Source organism: Sphaeramia orbicularis, chromosome 24 (genome assembly GCF_902148855.1).
Source record: "Sphaeramia orbicularis chromosome 24, fSphaOr1.1, whole genome shotgun sequence".
Lineage (NCBI taxonomy): Eukaryota > Metazoa > Chordata > Actinopteri > Kurtiformes > Apogonidae > Sphaeramia > Sphaeramia orbicularis.
In genome coordinates this window covers 30,824,066-30,848,974 of record NC_043979.1, presented here as the reverse complement: position 1 = coordinate 30,848,974, position 24,909 = coordinate 30,824,066, and the positions used below count along the sequence as shown (strand labels likewise).

The 24,909-nt window shown below is 36.0% G+C and overlaps 1 protein-coding gene across 21 annotated transcripts in view; it reads right to left on the bottom strand.

Annotated features, from left to right (window-relative positions):
- Positions 1–24,909, bottom strand: part of ptprk (protein tyrosine phosphatase receptor type K) — a 144,161-nt gene that overhangs the window by 13,383 nt on the left and 105,869 nt on the right. For 3 of the 21 annotated variants that reach the window (XM_030127922.1, XM_030127927.1, XM_030127928.1), the window contains 14 exons: positions 18,371–18,506; positions 14,813–14,842; positions 11,599–11,759; positions 10,405–10,440; positions 7,384–7,395; positions 6,815–7,002; positions 5,254–5,353; positions 4,981–5,126; positions 3,303–3,320; positions 2,162–2,198; positions 1,786–1,883; positions 1,037–1,153; positions 694–848; positions 51–186 (listed from right to left, as the gene is read on the bottom strand). In XM_030127922.1, the coding sequence (XP_029983782.1) occupies positions 51–186; positions 694–848; positions 1,037–1,153; positions 1,786–1,883; positions 2,162–2,198; positions 3,303–3,320; positions 4,981–5,126; positions 5,254–5,353; positions 6,815–7,002; positions 7,384–7,395; positions 10,405–10,440; positions 11,599–11,759; positions 14,813–14,842; positions 18,371–18,506 (1,370 nt within the window). The remainder of the gene's footprint in view (positions 1–50; positions 187–693; positions 849–1,036; positions 1,154–1,785; positions 1,884–2,161; positions 2,199–3,302; positions 3,321–4,980; positions 5,127–5,253; positions 5,354–6,814; positions 7,003–7,383; positions 7,396–10,404; positions 10,441–11,598; positions 11,760–14,812; positions 14,843–18,370; positions 18,507–24,909) is intronic. The other 18 variants (XM_030127931.1, XM_030127932.1, XM_030127933.1 and 15 more) reach the window with 15 other exon arrangements.

Sequence of the window (24,909 nt, the reverse complement as noted above, 5' to 3'; positions counted from 1 at the left end):
AAGTGTATTCTAGCGTGCGGATGCAGATGGAGGATGGGTAATGCAGTCACCTCAGTCTGTACCATGTTGATCCTCCGGGAGCGCAGAGCCTTCACACAGTTGTAGATGTCGACCACGCCTTCTCTCTCTGCCATGTCCAACATGATGTCGATTACGATGAAGCAGCCGGTACGTCCTGCTCCAGCGCTGTGGAGACAAGAACAACAGGACACTTCTTTATTTATGTCTTTAATTGTCACAGAATTACTTAGTCTTAAGACTGAGTTAAGGATATTACACATACAGCTGTGGAAAAATTATTAGACTACCATTGTTTTCTTCAATTTCTTTCATTTTAAAGCTGGTACAACGAAAGGTACATTTGTTTGGATAAATATAATACCAAAAAAAATAGCTCATAAGAGTTTAATTTCAGAGCTGATATCTATCCATTTTCCATGGTTTTCTTGATAATAACCAAAATCACTTCAGTTCTTACATCAATATCTATGGCATTGTACTGACAAAAACAGTGCTTTAAGGCATTCCATGCTTTCTTTTCTGTCTGTTTTAGTCACATGATACACACAGGAGTTAGTACTTGATTGTATAACCATTGTTTTTGATGACTTTTGATGGTCTAATAATTTTTTCCACAACTGTATAATTCTCAGAGTGTACACATGTTGATACACTGCTTCCTTTTAGTTATACCTGCAGTGAACGACGATTGGCCCTGCAGAGGGGGGATTAGAGATCTTCACTCTGCGGATAAAAGAAAGTAGTCCTGTGGCGTGATATGGAACTCCGTGATCAGGCCAGCCTGTGAAGTGGAACTGCTTTACTTCCCGCACCTCGTTGAAACCACGCTGAGGAAAGAAAAACACATCATTATTTCAAATTTTATTAAAAATGTTCAATTATTCTTCTGCGCTTTTCTAATAACTAATAAAGAATAGCCCAAGAACTGTGTTTCAATGAAAGGGAAACATATGAATTATTTGGCCTGTTGTCTGAAAATGTTTTGTACAGCATGAATAAGGAAACCATCACTCACCCTCTCCAGTGTAAATGTGCGAACCACATATTCAGCAAGAGGTTCAACCTCCACAAAAGTCACTTTGAAGTCTCCGTACACCTCTGCATCATCTGGCCAGTACTTATAGCACTTGACCTGTGTTCAATCAAATGTAATGATTATTGAGTAAATACTCTTCAAGTTTACATCAAATAGCAGAAATTCATAGCAGAGTACCTAGCAGAAAAAGTACGCTTCCATTTCCTGAATATAAATTGAGTAAGTGAACAAGCAACAATTTATTTATACAGGATTTTTCTTAAATAATACTAGTTTTCAACATGACAGTGTATACAGTAGAATAAAAACAAACTTGTCACCATAAAAATATGAAGAAAAAAAGAGAATAAGAGTGACTAAAATGACCCAAAAAAAAATCACAAAGGTGTTTTAAGGTTAATCTCAACAGACAAAAAAGTACATTCCAAACACACATTATATACCTGACACAAAATCCTCACCGTAAAATCATAATTATTTAAATAGGTGTCATGTCTAAACAAAAAGCATACTCTTGTGTACAAGTACAGACTGCAAAAAACATTTAGTTTTAGTTTAGACCTCAGAACGGCTCAGAAAAATACATTATATTTAAGATCGATCTGGATATATACTTGTGAATATTTCTCTAAGGTACAAAATGAAAAAACTAGAATAAAACAAACTAAACTTTGCACAAACATGTTGCATAACCAAACTGCACAATAGAGCACAAAAGACCATCTTACCCTTCCAACCTCCACTAGATTGGTTACCATGACGATGCACGCCGACTGCTCCTGCCACACCATCCTCCAGAAGTCATACACTGTCTCATGAACAGGACCTACACAGATACACGAGATAAATTTTACAACCACATATACACCGTTGTCTTTAAAGTTGGAATATTTTTATATTTTCAGACACGTTCCTGTTTATATTCCTATTTATATCAGTAACAACCTTTGACCAGAAGCAACGATTACATACTGAGTTCCAGTTACACTTTATCTGTCAAGAATATATCACAATTTCACAATCATTCCAAGAGAGGAGATAAAAATGTTTTATTAGAACTTTATATACAACAGTGTCGATAACTGACTTGAGTGATTGTGTTACCTTGAGTAGCGATGTAGTGACTTGGCCTCTGGTAGCCCTGAAAACACAAAACAATAACGCAAAAATTCAATATGCATAGAAAGTAAAGGTGTGATATTGTAAGTATCTATTAACCTACACTCTCCTGCAACATAATGGAGCATTATGGAGGCATATTAATAAAAGATCACAGAAATTCTTAATGGACATCTCAAGGCTGATGCTGTTTTATCAAATATCATTTGGTCATTTTTCTGGTGTGTGACATTATGAAACATTTTCTATTTCTCTAAATTCAGTTGGAAACGTATGCCAGTAAAAAGGTGTTCAAAATGTGCAACAGTGGAGTATGTAAAAACAAAGAAATGTGTGCAACTTTTACTTTATTATGTACTAACATCCACATTTTGTGACTATATGCACAGCGGGAACACAAAATATAAAAAAAAGTTTCAATAAATTATCCTGTGGTGTATTTCCAGTAATAGGAGCTGCACTTTTTATTTTATTACAAAAAATGTAATATAAGGAATTCACAAAATATAAAAGAAAAAAATAGAATAATCTGTATATATTTTATATTTTATATTTCTTAACAATTAAGCTAAATCAGACTTCCAACATATTAAATACAACTAGTTTTCCATTGGGTATAAAAACACCTTTCAGTATCAAGCTTTTAATTATATTTATCTTACAAATACACCAAAACTTCACCCCAAAAAGCCCATCACAATACCTCAGCTTATTCAAATTACATATTGTATTAAGGCTGTTTATAACTGCAAAATGCAAGTAGTAAAACATAAAGATGTAAAAATGTGTTAAATTTTATCGTGTTATTACATTAAGTGCTGCTATATCTACCTATATCCATCCCTCACTGCATGTAACCTCTTTAAAATACACCTTATATAAATGCTGGGTATAAAAACCAGTGATTTTTATACCCATAACCAAACAATTTCCTGATGATAAAGTGACAAAAATGGGGGATTTTACAGCACAGGAGGAAGGATGGAGCAAGGACAAGATGAGGTGAAGTCTTTCATGCAGCAGAGCCCCCAGCAACATAAACAGACATGGACAGAGTCATGATGTGGTACAGCTGAACAGGTAATCGTTGAGGGGCATGAATGAAAGAATCCACAGTGATACTTACATCCCTGTACAGCCAAATCTATAGCCCAAGCCAGGCAGAAAGAACGAGTGGAAGAAAGAAAGAAAGAAAGAAAGCACAACAATGTCAGTGAGTGTCAATCAGAAAAAAGAAAAGTTGCATTGACATAATGGGAGTTTGAACAGGACATGCAGAAAAAAAAAAAACATATGATCTAAAAAATAGAATTAGAAAGAATAGAAAGGACACTTCTTGGTGCAATAGAATATTTCATAGATATACTGAGGCAAAGAGACACACAGTTTAATTTACATTGAGATTACATTGGTAAGGTGACCACTATTAAAAACAGATATATATGGGTTAATTCCCCTGTCAATGGAGATGGTCCCTGAGCGCCGTCAGTGGCAGCTCATTGATCCTAATGTGCTAATGCTAATGCTAAGTGCTGTGTGACTACAGGGATAATAATGCGAGTTAACATAACTTTATGAGGGACTGTACAGTGTTTTTATCCAATGATAATGTAACACACTGTGAATTTAAAGGGAATACATGAGTTCAAGCCGATTATAGTCAGGTTTTCGTACAAATGCACTGCTTTTTATAAAAATGCTAAAGACAACGCTAATTTATGCACATTTGAAATTACTACTATATTAGGAGTTGGTTAATGGAGATAAGCAGAAGGTTATTATTGTCAGTAGATGTACACTTGAGTGAAAAGGCTGGAGCTAAGACCAAACAAAAAAAAAGGTAATAAAGATGTGGGTTTGTTTTTTTTGGGATTTTCCTCGTTTCCACTCAGCTGTTTCATGTTTAATTGCAAGTAAAAGCAGATGCAAAACACTGTACCTGATAAAACCATAAGAATTATAAAACTTTAGCTTCTTTTAATGATTAATAATTACTTTTTTTTTTTTACTGTTTTCAATTAGGAAACAAATTGATGGCCTAATCTGTAAACTACATTGTCTATTGCATGTGTTTTTCATTTGATAGATATCTTATCAAACTTTGGGATCCCAAGTTGTTATGATGATATTGATATTCAGTTTTCTTCTTTGCCTTAAACCTTGGTAATACTTTGAAATCAATCTAAATTAATATCACACAAACACCAGGAAGTGGCCGCACTATCCACTCTAAATCTACCTTAATGCGAGTGGTGGCATGCATGTAATAGCGCTAATGGCAGTTAATAATACAGCAGAACATGTTATAAGAAGTTTCAAAGGCACAAGGTGAAAGACTGACATGCAGATGATTGTTATTGAGGTGATAGAAGATGGTGGATGAGTCGGTTGATGTGAAGTGACGTGAACACACAGCTAAAACCACAGAATGGATCATAGATGGCGATAGATGGATGAAACAGCAATGGATGTGCTGTAGAGCTAATGTAAAGAAAAATGAAATTAAGCATAAATCTCTCTCTGTGAGACTGTAAATATATATTTCTGTAAATCTACAAAAGTAAACAGCTGTCTTTAAACCAAAAACAACCAAAAATAACTCATTCAGACTATTCTCTTTTTCTTTTCAAATGACTGACGGATAAATAAAGACAGATGGATGAAGTTTGGAGAAGGACAGCAGGACGAACACCTGAGAAACACGTGTACGTATGTATGTATGGCATGTTTTGGAGTGGCTGGATGCATTAAATGGTTAGATGGATGACTAGTTGACGCAATAAAGGTATAGAGGCCTGACATACGAGCGAGGGAGTGTGGTTTCGTTGGTTTCGTTGGGAGCCAATAGTAGCATTCGATGCGTTTCCACTTACATCGATGTAGTTGGCGTTGATGTAGTCGGAGGAAGGGTCGTCTTCTATGGGCTGGAGAATAACCCTTGAGTGGTCATCTAAAGACAAAGAGACAAAGTTTTAGCCTCAAGGAGTCTAGGTTAAAGAAAAATAAAGCATTTAACAAGTAACTAGCAATCTGCACCCTATGACTAGATGATGAGTGTTGGAAACGTAGGTGCTTACATGCTATAATGTTGCCATAACGGTTCTTGGTCCGATTCTGCTCCTTCTTGGCCACATCCCAGGAAGCGGACTGGCCCTCGAAGAAACTCTGTATCACCAACAACAGACGAGAAAAACAGAGGAGAAAATTACGACCCTTAAGAGCACCACTCCTGTGAGACGACTCTGTTTCGCTCTGCTGGTTTTATTCAGCGGACACACAAGTGCTGGGATAATGTGCATTAGACACTAAAACCCAGACCATAAAAAGGGTTGTAGCTCTTTGATTGTTTAGTCAATAAGGCGGAAAATGCCTTAAAATTAAGACACCATTGTACCTTCAAAAGTCATGAGTGTGCATAATACATTAGAGAACTTGAAAATGTGCTTTTGTTGTAATAATGATGATACTGTGATCCAAAGAAATTCACTGCTAATGATTTAACACATAAGTGTGCAAATTTCCTTACATTTATTTATTGCACCTGTTAGCAAACTGAAAATGTTAGGTGTTAGTTTGACGCTGAAGAAACAAAAAACATTAAATCAGATAGATTATCTTGTATGACAGGTATTTCTATTTAATAATGATATCTTGATTTGCTGTCAAATACTGATGAAAACCGATAAAATGATGAGGAATACACAGAGAAGTTCATAGATCAAACATGTTCCATTCCTTTCAGTATTTTGTGTGGAGGTCAAGTTGCATTCTTAATGAAAATGCCAGTTTCATTGACAATTACAGTCAAGTCCTATGACTACATTTAGGAATGTTCTTCCAGGGGTTTCCAGATAATGGTGAAAATTCTTCTGGTGCAAATGCGGGTTGAAGGTTACCTAGTAAGAGAAATAGCAGATGCTCTTTCATATTTCCTGTATTCACTCTTGAATGTCCTGCCTGTCTTCTGCACGTGGCTTTTTTGTATTTTGCTGCTGTAAAGACTGCAATTTCCCCACAGCGGGATCAATAAAGTCTTATCTTATCTTATCCTATCTCATCTTATCTTTTCCTATCTTATTTTATGTCATCTTACTTATCGTATCTTATCCTATCCTACCTCATCTTACTTATCTTACCTTATCCTATCTCATCTTATCTTATCCTATCTTATCTTATCTTATCCTATCTCATCTTACTTATCGTATCTTATCTTATCCTATCTCATCTAATCTTATCCTATCTTATCTTACGTATCTCATCTTATCTTATCCTATCTCATCTTACTTATCGTATCTTATCTTATCCTATCTCATCTTATCTTATCCTATATCATCTTATCCTATCTCATCTTACTTATCATATCTCATCTTAACTTATCTCATCTTATCTTATCTTACTTATCTCATCTCATCTTATCCTATCTCATCTTATCCTAGCTCATCTTACTTATCTCATCTTATCCTATCTCTATCCTATCCTATCTTATCTTATTCCATCTCATCTTGCTTATCTCATCTTTTCTAACCTTATCTCATCTCATCTCATCTCATCTGATCTTATCCTATCCTATCTTGCTTATTTTATCTTACCACTGATACAGCTATAACAACTCCACCGTTACTACTAACACAAACTTACTTCGTACTCCTCCTTAAAGCCGTAGCTGTCAGAGGTTTTCATCAGGTTGATGTGCTGCAGGAGGTCGGCCACTCTGATGGCGGGGTGGAGCTGCCCCGTCTGATATGGAGACTCAGTTCCTTCACAGTGATACCGAGGAACGTCCAGAAGCCTGCTGTTCTCTGCTGCAGAGCCACTGTGGTTCTCATCTGAAAAACGGGAGAAAATTACTCGTCTGAACAGCCACTTATTCACCACATTTGTGTACTTACAAGTAGTGTCACTGTGTAACACTTAAAGGAAGTGTTCCTGGAGAAAGTGCAGGAAGATTACAGTGAATTCACCCCCAAAGTTTTCCAATTTAATCTGAGCTATAAATCATGAAGTAAGAGGCTTTCTAAAGTAATACAGATAAAGGTAACATAAACACACTGACTGGTGCTCTACAAATAATGCTTGTTTAGAAAGGTGCGTTTATCTACACCAGAGTAATAAACAACCCCTTTTTTCATCTTCACAAAAATGATGCTGCATTCTGCCAGAAGGTAAATGAACCACAGAGTCAGTTTGTTTTCTCTCTCTACACTCACCTGTGATTGGGACTATATGTCAGAGTAGCAGAAAAAGGAAAGAGCAGAAAAGATTAGTGATACTGAGGAGGATATGAACATTTGTTAGTCTCTACATATTAAACATTGGTTTGATGATTCTGATCCATCTACAGGACGGTTTACACATAACGGACATCCCAAAACTACAGAAAATGATGTAACAAAACAGATAAGTATGATAGTATAACAAAAATAATGATCAAATATATTTGTCATTTTATTGGTTCCCTTTTGCTTAACGAACCAGAGCAACATAAAACCAACTAGAACACAGTAAAATAACTTAAAATGAGCTGGACATTGTTGGAAGTCTGCATCAATACCCACTAATGTCATCATTTAACACCATTTACAACCATCTCTATAAAACATCACACTTAACTTTACCACCAGCCTTACCCCATCAGTATATCTGCTAAAACTTTAATTGTATCGTCCACTTACACAGTTTATGGAGTTAGGAAGGTCTGCTTTTAGTTACTAATCCCCACATACTTCAGCAATCTATTTAGGATAAGACAAGGAATCTTTAAATCATCCTCATTAATAACACTTTCAAAGTTTATTTCTCACCTTTGATTTTAATTGCTCTTGTTTTATTTTAACTTTTAATAGTTACAATTGTATTGTTTTATTTGAGTTATTTTTAACCTTATTTTAGCATTGTACAACCGTAGTAACTTTTGTAGCTGTTGCTGCCATGTCCTGTTTCACGTGTTTACTCCTTCATGCCTCATGATCTGTATCTGTACCTCAGCAACATTGGAAAGAAAGGTTAGGACTTCACTAATGAATTGGTTGAGATTCTACAATGTAGCTGATTCTTCTGTTTGATGCACAATCAGTGACTTTTTCACTCTTTCACATAAGAATTACAAGGAAATTATCCATATTTTGTTATATATGATCTGTAGATTTTTGCTACTACTCTATTCTGTTCTGAAATTGGAATTCATGTTAATATTAGTTGTTTAATACTAGTGCTGATATCGCTTTTTTGCATGATTGGGCCGTTATACAGGTTTGTGGTTTATTTTACTGCAAGGATTTTATCATGCATAAAATCAAGGCACTGTATCATGAAATGATACAATCCGTGGATGCAAACAATTTAGCAACTCAGATATCGATATGACAATTTTATCATTACTTCCTTTCTATTATTAACACTCAATTGTGTTAATTGTTGTTTTATAAAATTTTAACTCTTAGTAAGAAGGATGCACTGGGTTAATAGATGTCCCTTCTTACTAAGTAAGGCTTCTAGCACCAAGTGATATTATATCAACTGCTGACTATTGAAGCATTACAATTGTTTTAGCTACAATATGGTGGTATATAAAAAATTCATATTATATATGACCCAGCACGAGGGTAGAGTATCCAAACACAGTGTTACCATATATTTTAACACACAAACTAAAAAGTATCTGAAAAGTAGTAGGTTTAAAGCAGGTTTAATTGTCTCTTCATTCACTTTTTGCATTGAAAAGTGATTTTAATAATTAGGGGTCAAACTATTGCAGAAGTTCCACATGAACATTTGCATGCTATGCTGGATAATGCATGTTGGCAGGAGTAATGTACAGACTGACAAAGTGAATAATGGAGAGGCTTGAGGTTGTAGTGCAACCGACCGATTTCATCTTCACCGCTGTTTATTAACTGACAGTGTTTATTTCATCCAACTGATGCTTTTCCCTGCTCTCAGGACATGTTAGCTCATTACTGACTGTTAAAGGTTTGTTAAGCCCTCGTCAGGCCAATTAACAGTAAACTTGACCCGACACTGCCTCTTAATTCGCTACTTCCTGCTAGTTCTTACAACCCTGTGACGTGATTGTCCAAGACAGATTGTAACTGCAGCCTTCACTCTAAATTAGAAGCTATGGAACAGTTAATTAACGCAGTTTGGTGGTGTTGTGGACTGTGGAGGCCTTTAGGGTATGTTAGAGCTCTACATCATGCCACGCTGTCAACACTGGACTAAACTAAAGATAAACATTTAACAGAAGAGTTGGTGTCACATCCAACTTGGCAAAAACTACGGCTTTCACAATTCAGACACTCAGACTGGGGCATCAGCAACAAAACAAGCCTAGGGAATGTGGATAACACAGATGGTAGGTACTCAAGCAGACTTCGAGATTCAATGTGCAGAGAAAAAAACAGCACTGTTCTGCCAAACACACAAGGCTGTAGGCACTAAGTCGTCCCAGTCACTTGATGTCACAGTTTTAATCTGCAGACATTTTTCAGAGGCAATATGACAAATTATCCTTCTCCTTTTTAGCATCAGTGTCTGTTGTTTTTGGGATAGGGAGCGGCATGTCTTAAAACAACTCGAAACTGTGGAAATAATGAGGTCTCTAAGGGAGAATGATGGTAATTACTGTGAATATCAGTAACGCTCAGTAGGAAGCACAAACCATGGCTGGGATCAGGAATGATTTAACCTGCAGCAAAACAGTGCGACAGATGAAGAGCTTGGCTGTTTGGAGTTTTTAGTACCAGCCATGTTTGACACCAAATAATTGGCTTCGATGGCAAAGAGATGAAAGATGCCATGTAGTAAAAATTAAAAAAAAAAAAAAAAAAAAAAACTCTGTCTGTGAAACAAGTCTAAATATTTAGTCTTTAATTTAATTTCACCAGCTGTAGTGTAATCAGCAGAGACATGTTTAAAAGTTTACATTAGCGCTTCTAAAACGTTGCTCAAGGAAAAAACATCATGGCAGCCAAACTTCAAACAGGCCAAGGCCACACAAATGTACATGACAGAGGTCACGGGACACGGTTGGGTGTAATGGAGACTCTGACCATGTTTGACACTTTAACCGCCACAGTCATCTGCAATTAAACACAAAACTGGGGCCTACATAGTGATGCACAGGGACAAATGGAACAGGCCTACATGCACGAGGGTTTTATGGTGATGACTGGATGATCACTACAGGGAAATGGTGATAAATAAATATCCATCCATGCCAGAAGTCTCACCTAACACGGCAGTAGGAACCAGAGGGTCGTTGGGCACTGTGGGAGGAAACACGGTGAGGACGTTTTGCAAACATTACAACCCAAAAGTGAGCGTGAGGAAGATTTTACAGCTCCAAGCAGCAGAAGAAGCAGATACTCTCAGTCATGGCATAAACATTAGTGAAAGATTCAATCTGATTATTAATTCTGAGCAGTATTACTGACTGACTATTCATTTCTAAAGCTGTTTATTATTTAACAAAGCATAGAGGAGGTCTCTCAAGATGCTCTTTGTGTGTTAACTTAATTAACATACATATTAAAATCATACTGGCTCATTATTAGTCACTATATATCACATATTAATACTTTATTCTGCTTGACCTCAGTCTACAGCTTATTATTAATAAATTCTCCTCATCTAGTAGCATACTCTTATTTAACACAATACAAAACTATACTTGTCAGTCATATCCAAATAGCTCGAATAAGTGTAACACAGGAAATATTTTACTTTCTAAATAGAGATCCTCATCATATAATGCACTAGAGGTTTGACAGTTATTTACCAAGGAAGAACAAGAACATTGTTAATTAATGACTGTTGTAGATTAAGCCTTTGATAAATCCTTTATGAAGACTAACAGAGCCAGTATGCTACTAGAATGTATGATTAATAGCAAGTTCTTAATGGTAAAGTGTAAAATAGAAAATATTTTATACCATATCATAATCAGTTTTAAACCCAAACTGAAAACTGAACATTTCAAATACTTGCACTAGTAAAAAAAAAAGTCACATCAGTAAAAGAGAGAAAGATGAAAAATACTGACATGTAACAGTAAAACAGGATCCTGTTCTTACTTTCAGATTTGTATTTCTTGACTAAGCGTTGATATTTATCGTAAGTATGAACAATATATTGAATTGATCAAATCAATCAAAGTTTTGCTTTCTGAATATCATAAATCTCAAAATTGAGTTTATTTCTCTAGAGACCTGAGAAAAATTCTGAATGCAACCTTTTTGCTACATGTAATATATTAATTGTGAATGTGTCTCTTCAGTCATTATGGCAAAATTGTTAACAGTGTTTGTCTTCAGTGCATAAAGCCAGAAAACAATCAATATAAATCAAAAAATTGTCCAAAATACAGAAAAAAATCAGAAGTTATTTTCTAAAAGATAAAGATGATAATTTGGTTGTGAACCTACATCTGTTGTTGTAGTTGTGAGAGTCCATAAAGGTTACAGCCATAGGGTCTTCTCCATGCAGAGTGCTTTGGTCAGCATAGCTCCGATCCATGGCGTTCACCATGTGTGTCATTTCCTGCCGTGTCGTCCCGATGGCGTCTTTACGTTTTTTCGCCAGTTTCCTGTCAGAAGCAGAGACACACAGTCAGGCGTCATATAAATAAATACATAAGCCTTAGCTAGCCTGCAGACCACTGCCCCTCATGCCTTTACCCAAATCTTCTAAAGTCGTATGTACTTATATTTAAAATGCTGTTTTTGTGACATGAGTTTAGCGGAGGGCTGCAGGCTGCTTAATACAGATGGAAAGTTTTCAATCTATCAAGCCAGAGAAAAGAAGAAAGGCAGGGAGGAGTGAAAAAGAAAGGAGAGAACAGGCAAGGAAGGTAAGAGGACAGGTTTGTTCTTAAATGGCAGCATGTAACAGGCTCAGCTATAGGAGCATCTAATACAGAGCAGGGAAAAGGACCTAAAACCTACTGGTTTTAGCAAAAGGGAAAACATTTATCAACCTTAGATGAGCTGTCAGATGAAAGCCCTCCACAAAATAAATCTATTTCTACACATAACTCTAAACTCTGCATGGTGCTTTTTAATTGACATAATAATCTAGATTGCAACAATGTAGAATGTGGTTTTCATCCAACAGCAAAGATAGAAAAATATCCCATCAAGAGAATCACATATCCTGTGAGGAAGCCCAGGGAAAAACCACCAGTCTGTGAGTTATCATCATATGAGTAGGAGGAGCTGAGGTTTAGTCACTTTTTTTCCAGGAAAGATACATCATATAGACATATGTTTTTATCATAAATTTTATTTTTCTTCACAGGCTGCTGGGATAGTGTTATCTTCATTAACTTCATATTTTCTCCAGCATAATGTTCTACCATCAGACGTGAGCCCATGAGGAAAAATAACATCTTAAAATCTAAACATCAAGGTATCGCTTTCAGGTTAAACTCTCTCAGTGTGAGCAATCCATCAAATCCCGGGAAAATAACTGCAGAGGGATTAATATGTCGAGCATGACAGAGCATGCAGGAACATTTGTACCCAGAGCCATAGATAGCCATCAGTTAGGACAACATCTAGACCAGTGGAAAACATTGTTTTTTACATGGCCTGCTCATGAGGAAGTAGTTTCTCCTGCATGGCAGTTTGAGCTCCTAGAAAAATTTCCACAAATTAAATGCAGATCATTGGAAAAAAGTGCATTTTCAACTGTTGCCAAACTGATACCATGTACCGCTCTGACTTCTTCCCAACAGACAGACACAAAGCATGCTGCGTTTTATTGAATATTTTACCTCTGGAACCCAAAATACACCATCTCCACCTCTAAGATGCACATATACACACCCAACACACACATTTACACTCTCAGTTGAAACAGACGTAGTTGCTGACCAGGTCAACACATAGAATAGAGTATGGCCTTTTACGTCTGCGCAGCTGTTTATATGGCAGAAAATGTGAAACCACGTGTAAACCACCATGTGTCGCACCTGAACACACTGTTTATAAGAACGGGAAAAAGACAGACAAAGAGTAAGAGATCAACTACCTTGGCTGTGACCATAACCAGACTACATAAACAGATTCATATCTTTTTAACTTTAGGGAGTGATTTTAAGTGTATTCTCATTTAACACAGTGTAGCATATTGACTACAGAAGAAACACATGACACTGATTTTTCCTACAAAAAAAGTCATTCTTGTTACAATCTGTTGGTATTATATGCCAGAGAATATGTGCATAGTACAAATGCATTTCCATATTGCCCTTTTAAAGTTGTTCTCCTGTTCATTCCTTCACAAAAAAATAAAGTTCTTGCCATGCCTCTTATCTGAAGAAGGGTGTTCCATTAAATGTTTAAGATGCATTTGGTGACAATCTGAAACTCAAGACTGAAAACCTTTATTTGATCAACGACTCTTTAATGCATTTTTTAGAATTATTTTTTTATGCAAACATACCTTTGTAGGTGTTTTATATGGTTGTTTCATTTAAATTTCTATCATCTTAATAGATTATTATGATTTTCCCAAGTATTGTAATTATAAAGTGTACTTGGACTGGGTTGATTTTTTAATTAAAGTGACAACTGACTGCTGAATTGAATGATTTGAAGTCTTTTAGAGTCTGGGTGAAGCGCTAAAGAGCTTATACCAAAATATTATGAATATATGGTTAGCTTTAGCATTTTGTTCTTATGAGATTTTCATCCATCCATCCTAGATTTTGAGATTTTGCTTAAAATTTCTATTCTTTTTATGTGTGATTCTGAACCTATTCTACACAAATGGACATTTCTTTCAAGTTCAACAGAGCAATTCAACTTTTCCTCATCATTGGGGAATAAAAACATTTGTATTTTGACACCGAATGCAGATAAAATATTCATTTTGGCCACAGCCAGTGAGAAACACGAAGAGACACAGAAAGTGCAGGACAATCCCATAAGAGAAAATAAAGCCTCATTGAGAGCTACCGAAACAATAGAAGTTGCCATTTGTCTCCAACAGGAAGTCAGCTGGTTCAGAAGAGAGACTGAGCATGTGCAGCAGAGTTTACCATGATACCTGTGACTTGATGGGCGGATGGATGATCACATGACTACATGCACACAAAGAGCTACAAGTCACAAGTGCAGCATTCTTTTTTCAAATAACACGCTTAGGCCTGTGTCGTCCCACTTGGGCCGGCTTTGTTCTGGTTTATGGCCAACTCTGGCCTTTATAAGCCTGCTTCAGAGCAACTTTGGAGCATGTAGAGGATACCGGGGCTGAGGTCAATTCACTTTCAGTTCAGTCCCTGATTCATGTGAATAGAAGCTCACATTGAACAGAATGGTGATGATGATTCAGCCTTTGCTTATTATTTTATTAGATATAATAACAAGGCAGCAACGTTCTCTTGCCAAAACCCTTATTCAATATAAATACTAATCTATAATAATTAATCCTGACCTGACTGACATAAAAGTGAATTGACCCCTACCCTGGCAAGGCGTCAATGAGGATGGCTTTGGCTGGTTGATCAGAGCTGAAAATGTGTTTTTCTTGAAAAAAGTATACTGCATCTTTAAAAATAACAACAACTAGCCACTAATTCGCCCAATAAGATAACAGCAGCTGGGTGAGCTGATCATTGATTAGTTGTTTACTTACAGGTAATAAGAGTATGAATAGTAGGTCCTCCTGGGGTTGTGAGCCAATCAGAAAGCAAAGGATGAGACACAAGGGTCATGAATATACAAATTAGGACAATACTGTCCTGTCCCAACCAGCAACAACAAAAACAGAAGAAAACACCTTTTGATTGCTTCAGCTACAACTTGAGGGTCATGCAAGGGTTTGCTATAAAAACTAGGGGCTATTTGTAAAGTTAAATGCTATGAAATAACCTAAGAGTACTTGCTGTTATTAAAATGGTGACAAATTGTTTATTTAACTTATCAACATGCAGTCTTTTGCTTCTAGACGTGTTGTATTTAAAATATCCATGCAATATTTTAAAGCTGCATTGACTGACCGGCCCTGATTAGAGGTTTAGTCCTAATCAGCCAATTACCTTTTACTCCCCCCTTCAACATTTTGTCTAAACTGAAACAGCTACTTCATCTGTAACACCATGCGCCTGCTTCCAGTGAAGCAAGCATGATGCCACTGCAATGTCATCATGTCCCACCATTTTAAAGATGCAGTATTGTTCAAAGTTGAAAAAGGATCAATGGCAATGAAGATTGATCTCCCCAGAAACCTTTATGGATTCTTACTCCTAACTAATCACATGTTCAACCTCAACATTTACAGATAACATATGTTTTGTCACAGCACTTCACTTTTAATTCACAGTTCCACTACAAAAAAAGAAATTACCAGAAAATGAACTTTAATGCGAATAGTTTCATGGCTTGACCAAGAGACCAAATGTGTAACCCTATCCATGTTTCCAGAGTAGTTGGAAGGAAAATTTATGCTTCACACAATCATATACAAATAGATTTATTCAACTGGAAACTTCTGTCATGAGTTGAAAATGTTACCTGCAATACTTAAAAAACACATGGTAAGAAATATTCCTCTACTGTGTGGTACACATTCAGTACATAAATAATATGAAAACCAAAAGACAGTGTAATTTTAAAGTTCTTCACGGTATTAAAATATGGTTTTAACCTTCAAGAACTTACAACATCATGTTTTAAATGTATGTTTTACATGACACCATCACAGTCACACTATGACACCATCACAGTCACACTATGATAGTTCTTTGGCCATTTATCTATTTCTTCTATTTGAATGAACCACATGTATAAATGAAGGTTAAACATCACAGTAATTGTTGATGCATGAAACAATTAAATAACACTAAAATGAGTCCCTCTGTGCAGCCATTTAGACAGCAATAAACAACAGTTGCTTTGCAAAAATGTGCGACTGGCCATTAAATGTGGACTAATTTTTCCGTTAATAAAAAGCCAAAATTTTCAGAGGACACATCTTGAAAAGTGTTAACCTGTTGTATGAATGTTTCAACCACCCATGCTGTGCTCTGCAGTAGATAATATTTTTGAGCCAGTTTTAATTTATAATTACACTTTCACACCAAAGCGGCAGCACCAAAGTGCTCTTATATGAATTCATTATGAGAATCAGGATAAAAAAGAACAGGTCAGGGGCTGCAAGAGCAAACTTCTGTGGTGACGACAGTACTTTACTGACTGTAATTTAATATTTCTAATGGTTTTTGATTTGCAAAGTGTGATCATGATTAGTTTTAATGAGAGTGCACTTTCTTGGTTTCTCTGTAAAGCCTCGGGCAAGATGAAATACTTCAGTGTTCAGAGGAAATTATGTTTCTCTTAAGAGAGACATTTTCTTACAGTGATGATGATTAATCTTAACATTTTTTGCAAGGTGTCAAAGATACAAGATACACTGTGGTCAATTAGCAAACCAGGTTATTTATCTTTTAATATGGGTTATGTGATGTATAAAATAACAAAATCTCCTCCTTAAATTTCAACTGACTACATTTTAATGACCAGAAGAATTTAATTGAAAGGTCACAGGAAGAACCACGGGAAGTAACAGATTATTATTCTCCACATGCACATTCATAGACATGAATTATGATTGTACTTGAACATATATTCACAAATGCGCCCTGGAAAGAATGAAAACCTGACTCAATTTCATTACAGAGAAATGCCATGAAGCAATACTTTGCCTGATGCGATTACACTTAAATACTGTGTATAGTAAACTCTTCATTTGTGTAACTTTAAAAATAATGAGCTGTTTCTTCTTGATCTAATGTGACAAAAGTAAAACCACTGTATTTGTGTTTCAGTGAAGATGGTTGTAGAAACTGAAAGAAAAATGTCACCAGTGCATTTTGTGGACATGAAGTGTCAAAATATTACAAAAGTATCTCTTTGCAGGACAATGAAAACCTATTTTTTAAGGAAAGGCAGCTCCTAAACTGAACCTGAAATGAAATTGCAAGGTTTCTGGATGAAATAGCCATAGAGCAGTCAAGGCTCACAACAGTACTGTGGCAAAAAAAGGACAAACTCAAAACCAATTTTCTCTATTTCCATAGTAGTGAGCACTTTCAACTACAGGGGAAATGTATCCTGAACGATTCATCTGCTGAGAGCTTACACTCGTATGCTGTACCTGTCATTAACCGCCACATGGTGGAGCCCTTCACCAACTAAACAGACTGAAGAAGCGCCACAATTCTGAAGTTACAAGCACCAGAGCCAGATTTTTTTTTTATCTACTCTCTGCTTCTCCAGACGTGGAGGCTTACAGAAACAGCTCTTCACAGTTTCTCTGTTTATAGTCTCATCTTTTTTTCCATTAACAAAACTTGAAAATTCCACCACTGATCAGTTTACAATATACCACTTCCAGTGTGAGAATTACACCTTTCCATACCATGCTTAAGGAGTGCAATCTATGGGTTGTCACATCTAAATAAAGTTCATGAGGGGGTGCTCGAGGACAATATTAAAGCTCACCTCCTTTGTTGAACCTTGCCCTCACAATTTAAGAGACAACCCTGCCCCTCAGTCAGCTATTCTTCAGTTTTATCTACCAAAACCAGGTGTTTCCACAGTCCACCTTGTCAAAATCACCTCATTCCTCAATGGATCTTGTTCTCTCTGTACCTGTAAGATTCCATATATTATACTAAGTCTCTGCCTCGTGCTGGTGAGTTTATTAATGCACTAAGGATGAGCTTATTATGGATGGATTTTAATTGCAGAATTTAACCTTGCTGCTCACTTGACTGATTCAGCTGTTCTTCATTCGGCAGCTGCACAGTGCAAATGAAAAATAACCAACCTCAGATTTTTCTTAGATTGAATTGCACGACAGCACGAGGTGTTTCTAATTCTGAAAGCACCTTATTTCACAGTGGATCCAGAGAAAACAAGCCTGCAGCTATTTGACTGCTTTAAATCGAAAATAAGAATTAGAGAAGCTGGTTCTGAGGGGAGATCAACGTTTATGGTGGATGGATGGAAGATGGTGTTACACTACAGCAAATACTGGACTGTCACACAACGACAGAATGGATTTAGGCGCTTATTTGTGTCAATTTGCCCGTTTTTGCATCTGCATGGACGTTGGTGTGTACATGAAGCGCTGCTGTACGTGTATGTTAACATTTGTGCTTCTGGACTTGGTTCGGAGGCTGTCACTCACCTTTTCTTGACCAATAGGATGGCTACCAGCACCAGGAGTATAAAGACGAGAACGCCGGCGCTGATCCCGGCGATTTTGACCACGCGATCGGCCCGTTTTTCAGGGTCAGGGATAACTTCTGGCTCCTCTGTAGCACCTGAAATATAATGAAACAAAACATCAGGCTTCATTCATTCATTCATTCAAGCTTTATTAAGGACACAAAAACTAGGTCCATGGGATAAGATAAAAACATACACAATAAAAAATAAAAGTAATAGCACATTTTAGATGTAAACCTTACAGAACTAATCTTGGGACAGACCAGGGCTTGTACAATTGAGTTTGATAATTTTGTAACTGCACGAGTGAATAAATAAAATGCCATACAGCAGCTGCACAGTGTCGAACACCACCATCTACAAACATCTGACTGGCATTATAATGTCTTGGACTGATGTTGTTGTACTGTTGTTCTGGTGAAACGGATAATTACAGCTGAGTAAAACTATGACATAAACTAAAACTGAATGACAAATAAGAGCCAGAACTGAAAAAAACTGCCTTTTTTGTTTTCCACTCATGTTACTGGATCATGGTAAAAGAATAAGAACAAAATAAGAATATGAAACAGCTTTGCACAATGTGAGACCTTCAGTAAATTGTAACAGCCTTCTTTTTCACTAAAACCAAAAACTAAAGCTAATCAGTTGCTCAAAATAAAACTTCTTGTGCACTTGTAAAACTAATGTAATCTCAAATCAAAGACCCTACTGAAAGACTTCGTAAAAATTAAACTTAAAACTCCACACTGTTTGAGCCAAAAGGTAAAAAGTTTCACAGCTTTTAAACTTCGAAGTTGTCTGTTTCTTAAAAATGTATTCCTAATGGTCAAATAAAACAAATCCACCTGTAAAATGAAGATTTCCAGGAGCCCTAAAGCTTTTCAACCGTCAGAAGCATTTCTCTCCTGCACTTACTATAAGCCGGTTACACAAGTAATGTCAAATCTTGGCACTATTTTGAAGTATTTACACAACCCTCTGTCACCTCAGGCTGGAAAACGATGCCACCTAACAGCCCCAGGTATTATGTTTGTTTTCTATGAAGGTGTCTCTGCAAAATGCCCTCACATCAGTAAAGTGGTGAGAGTGATAAGCAAACAAGCCTGATAAGCCATTTAAAAATGAGCGTTTAATCGTTGCTGTGCTAACCTGCTTGAGCAAATATCACAAGTGTTAGTATTTTCTTGCAAAGCTCAGACAGATGTTGATACAAATTCCAAGGTACGTGATAATGTAAATAAAGGCCAAAGTTAAGTTTGAGGAGCTTAATTAGCACATCGTTAAATCAACAGTTGCGTTTTAATTATGTAAAACAGACTGTGTGTACTGATCTATTTAAGTTTTCACAACAACAATACCATGGCAGATGCTATTTCCACCCTGGTGACCAAAGCATTTCCAAGGTTTTTTTTAAGGATGTAGTTACTGTTGGTACATTGATAACTCTGTTTTCCTAAATCTATCCACTAGTTTTGGGGCCTAAACCTGACTTAACAGCAGCTGAAACCTGAAAATTAAGTAAAAGTCTCACACAGGAAACAGACGTCCATTCACCTACCATGTCCTTGTTAACATGTTACATAACATTTATTGTCTGCATGCTTGGGTATAAATAGACAAACAGCTGTCATGTGTCTGTTTACACCTGGAATAATTCCAACTATGACAAATTACCTATTTTACAATACTTCTTACAATATGAAGATAAAATCAGTGAAAAAACAAGAAGCAGAGCAGTGAAAACTGAAAATGCTTATCCCTGAGTTGTTCTATTTCTGAGTTCCCTGAACAAAACACATATATTCCGGTTGCTTATTCATTTTTGTGTCCCTTGGTTAGTTAATTATATTGTTTCTACAGTCACTTGTTCATCTTCTGCAGCTGTGGCCATACTCTTACAAACAGTAGAAGTGAACACTCCCTGTTTAGACACTAATACAGAACGGTTCAACTGAACTCATGTTTTCATTTTGTATTTTTTCAGTTTATCCTTGGTGGCATGGTCTCATTGGCCTCTGAAATGCAATTTAACTGTGGCTGTCCAATGTTTCTGCACCAATGTCACCGTATATTACTCGCATTCAAACTCATTTTTGTTCCTGATGACTTCAGAGAATTGACTGAACTCCCAGATTTTGTCTGTTTGGAATTTAATTCACAAATGATGCTCCAGGCAGAGTGCATGCAGTAGTGAGCTTCAATCCTGTTGATCATAGGCACAAAGTCAACAGAAAAAGAGAGAGAGAGAGCATCTGTTTTCATGCTCCTAAGCTCTGCTTAGTGTTCTGATCTCTTAACACCAGAATAGTTCGTACTGCAGCATAAGAACATTATCATGTATTATGATAATCCAAATAATCCAACAAGACCTATGCACAAACTCCATATAATGTAATATATCTATCAAACAACAATCCATTTCTAATGCTAAATGTCAACAAAACAAACACAATCTCTTTCTGTTGCTCTTTATTTGCCTCAATATTTGTGATGGTATGAGTCGCCTTTGAAATGGCCCAATATTATTATGCAACAATATTACACTAAAACATACTGTACTCAGATTAAGTACGCATGCTGGTGGAAATACTGCTTTTAAGGGTTCTTTGGAGGCCAGGCTTTAGGCTTAATACAAATCAAAGATTATTAGTAAATTTCCAACACTGAATCCTCCACAGGTTTTCTAGGTTTGGAGTCAAACCAGTACAATTTTCTACACTTTTACTACTGTACCCTAAGATTTTTTTTTTTATCATTTATTTGCAGGTAGTGGTTAAATCTTTATCTACAGATCACCAAAATCAATGCTAAGTTTGGGAAAATGTATTGAAATAATGTATACTGTAGATTGTGGTTATAAATGCAGCAGTCATGAACAAAATATATCTAAAGTTAAACAGTGATCTATGTAGGAGTGTGTAATATGGCACTACCATATATTTTAATATCATATACTTTAAGGTTTACATATTTTTTAGGGAATTTATCTTCTATTTTTGAATATTTTTCAAGCAAAGTTGTGTTTCTATTTTACGTATTTTACAGGACATTCTCCATTTCTACTGTTTTTGGCACATGTGCAACTTCACACATTTCACACTGTGATTTTTACTCTGATGACAATATACTGTATGTTGCGCAATGATAAAAAACAACTATTATTTCATATTGCACTCTAGTGATAGCGTCACTGTGTTAACGCAACACGAATTAAAGCAACGTTTTTCATAATTTTGATTATAAAAATGCAGGAATGCACTAAATCTGTACGAAAGCAACACAAAAAGCACAGACTGAATGAGACTGAACCTCTTCTAGCACCTATGCAATGTCAAAACACTATGGAGACAGTCACTACGCAATTTTTTTTGCATCTATGATTGTTTGTTATTCACCATTCTATTAAAATATTTAATGCCTGATTGAAAACTTGATTAAAGGTTATACATAAAAAGAGAAATAAACAAGTACTTTTTATTTTTAAAGTATATGATATTGCAGAAAATGTTCTGTACATTATGATATGTACTGTAATTTGCATATGAATTGGCCAACTTCAGGATATGAGAGGTAAACATCTTTCTACATCCCCATGAATCCAAATCCTTTTGTAATATGATAAACTCTCTCAGTGTTATTGTGGTTTGCGGTGCAGAGATACCCCACCCTGGAAACACATTATTCTCATGTGTTTTCATTTATTGTCAGGTCAGACAACCTTTTTCCCAACAATCACAGGGGAAAAGGGTTACAAAAGAAGACGCAACAAAAAAGAAAAACAATCTTTAAAAGGCTCTGAGTCTGGCCTCATAATGTCCATGGTGGCTCTTAATGTCTGTAAAATTATCCAGGTCAGTACACTAACGCTCACAACCTACCCATACACAAGAGCACGGACACACAACACCCTGAGGCCATGATGACAATACACAATACCCCAGATGACCTAATAGGACCACCATCACTTAATCCTCCCTCGCGGATGCATGGTTGAGTGCACACACACATGCCGATGGATAGAAAGGAAGGGACAGTCGTCTGACCTCTCCGTCCATTAGCGTGTTTGTGTGCCTTATTAAAAAAATCTAAAATCCTCTCTAAACTCTTCCAGCTTCAGTTGTAGCTCCTCAGGCTACACAGGCAGGGTGTTGTCTCTCGATTGCTGCCTTTGGCACAACCACCTGTACAACCAGCACCAACGTTTCCTCTTCTTTTAGTGTGGAAACATAAAACCTTTTAGGCACTCGGTGGATTATAGGCGCCACACCTTTGATCTTTCCTAGGAGATTGGCTTCCTGGAAGCCTCAATGCTTACAGGTCTTGGTCACTGTGAACTCTCTGAACTGGAAAAACACCCAGATGAAATTTTATCTACACGATGGATTAGCTTTAAAGATCAATAACTGTAATATTTATTATTATTATTACCTACATACTTATATTACTTATATATTGTTGTTACTACTATAGACATATTGTGCATATTATAATATTATAACATAATAAGATACTTGTTATTATTATTATTATTATTATCATTATTATTATTATTATTATTATTATTATTATTACTACTACTACTACTACTGCACTTGTTTCTACTAGTACTTTCCAAAGTGCAATGCAATTTTTCACTACTGTTTTTTTTTTTTGTTTGTTTTTTTTATAGTTATTGCATTGCTTTTTTCTTGTGGTATTTCTTGTGTGTATATTTAGTGTTGTGCTGCTTTTGCAACCTCAATTTCCTAAGGGCTTTGCAAAAAGGATCAATAAAATTCTATCTAATCTAATCTAATCTAATCAATTCTAATCTAATTTCAGACCAATCGGGATTTTATGTGTTATGAAGACAAATTGAGAAACCTTGTGTATATGTATTAATTTATAATTTATCACTTGAGGTGTAAAGCAAAGAGTAAATATTCCCCCGGAGCCTAGACACTGGTAGCAGTGATGAAGATGGATGGAGCTGAGGATGATTCAGATGACAGAGCTGAAGTGGTGAGGGGATAGAGGGTCACAAATCAGCCACGAAAAAAAAAGAAATGACAGCACAGTGAGGGAACACCTGAAAAGTCTGACAGCTCATAAGTGATGGCAAAGGGTTTGAGGTTGTCAGGTTGTGACTGAATGAAGATGTAAATCAGCTGATTGAGTTTAGAGACTGTGGGAAATGCAAATGGAGGCTCTAAATTTGGGCTTGAATTAAAATAAAGGCAGATAAAGTGATGATAGTTTGGAGCAGGAAAATACTGTAAATTAATTTTTTTTTTTTTTTTTTTTTTACTTTAGAAACTGATAACAGTCAAAGCAATAAATACTTAAATAAACTGAGCATCAAAGTCCAAGTAATTAATCAATGACTTTGAATTCTGAACTTGAGGTGTTATTTTTTTTCCTTAAAGTCAGTAATTTCAGCAGCTCAAGTTCTGCTGATAGAGACAGTTTGTAAAACATCCTGTTGGCAGCGATTAATTGTCTATGTCTAATCTAATAATGCAACAATATTTTTTATAAACTGAAGCTAATGAAGGTTTGATGTACTAGTGATGCCCTGATCTGATCTACAAACCAAATAATCCAAATATAAGGGAACATGTTTAGAATAGACCAAAACCAAAAATCACATCATTTCATCAATAACTTGATGCAAGTAACCAGTAAAAATTAAATTTAAAAAATGGCCATTACTAGTAAAATTCTGACTCATATCACTATTGAAGTATCTCTAAGTAACTGCAAGGTCATTTTTCTGCATATCATTAAGTACTAATTGCTATTTATCCTTGTGTCTCTTTATCACATTATGATTTCATTCACATCTTTTTGTATTCTGGTTCAACACTAAAACCCCAATGGTCACTACAACGTCTACAAATGACTGACAATTTCACTGAAAACATATAAAGTGATTTTTCTGTTTATCCCTGCTTTTACTCTGACGGCTAACCTCTGAATCATCAGTTGCATTTCTAAAAATCTTTCCTCAAAACAGTGTGTGTACCCTGCCCTGTGTGTGTCTGCATGTGTGTGTGTCTGTGTGTTATCCTGGGGGATTAAATCCACACCAATCTAAAACCAGTCTGATAATCTATCAGCATATGGCAGGCAGTAAAAACATGACATTTAGACTGTGCATATACAGAGGCTCCGTGTTTTCTCTCTCTAGTACGCATAAACAAATGGCTCTGCAAACAATTATAACGCAGAAAAATATCATTCGCTATCAAACACAAACAAATGAGGTTGATGAGATTTATGAGGGTATTTCCTATGTGCTAATAAATGTGATGGGCAGCAAAAACAACCACTAAACATCAGATTAGCGAGAATCATTAAAGAGAGCGTAGAAATTTAATAAGAATAGATAATTATAGGAGACAAAACACATAAAAAAAATCAGCATGGTGAAAATTATGTTAATGAAAATGATACAGATAATGAAAATTATATTTACAACTGATTTCCAGAGAAACATCTGAGCAGCATTTGAGC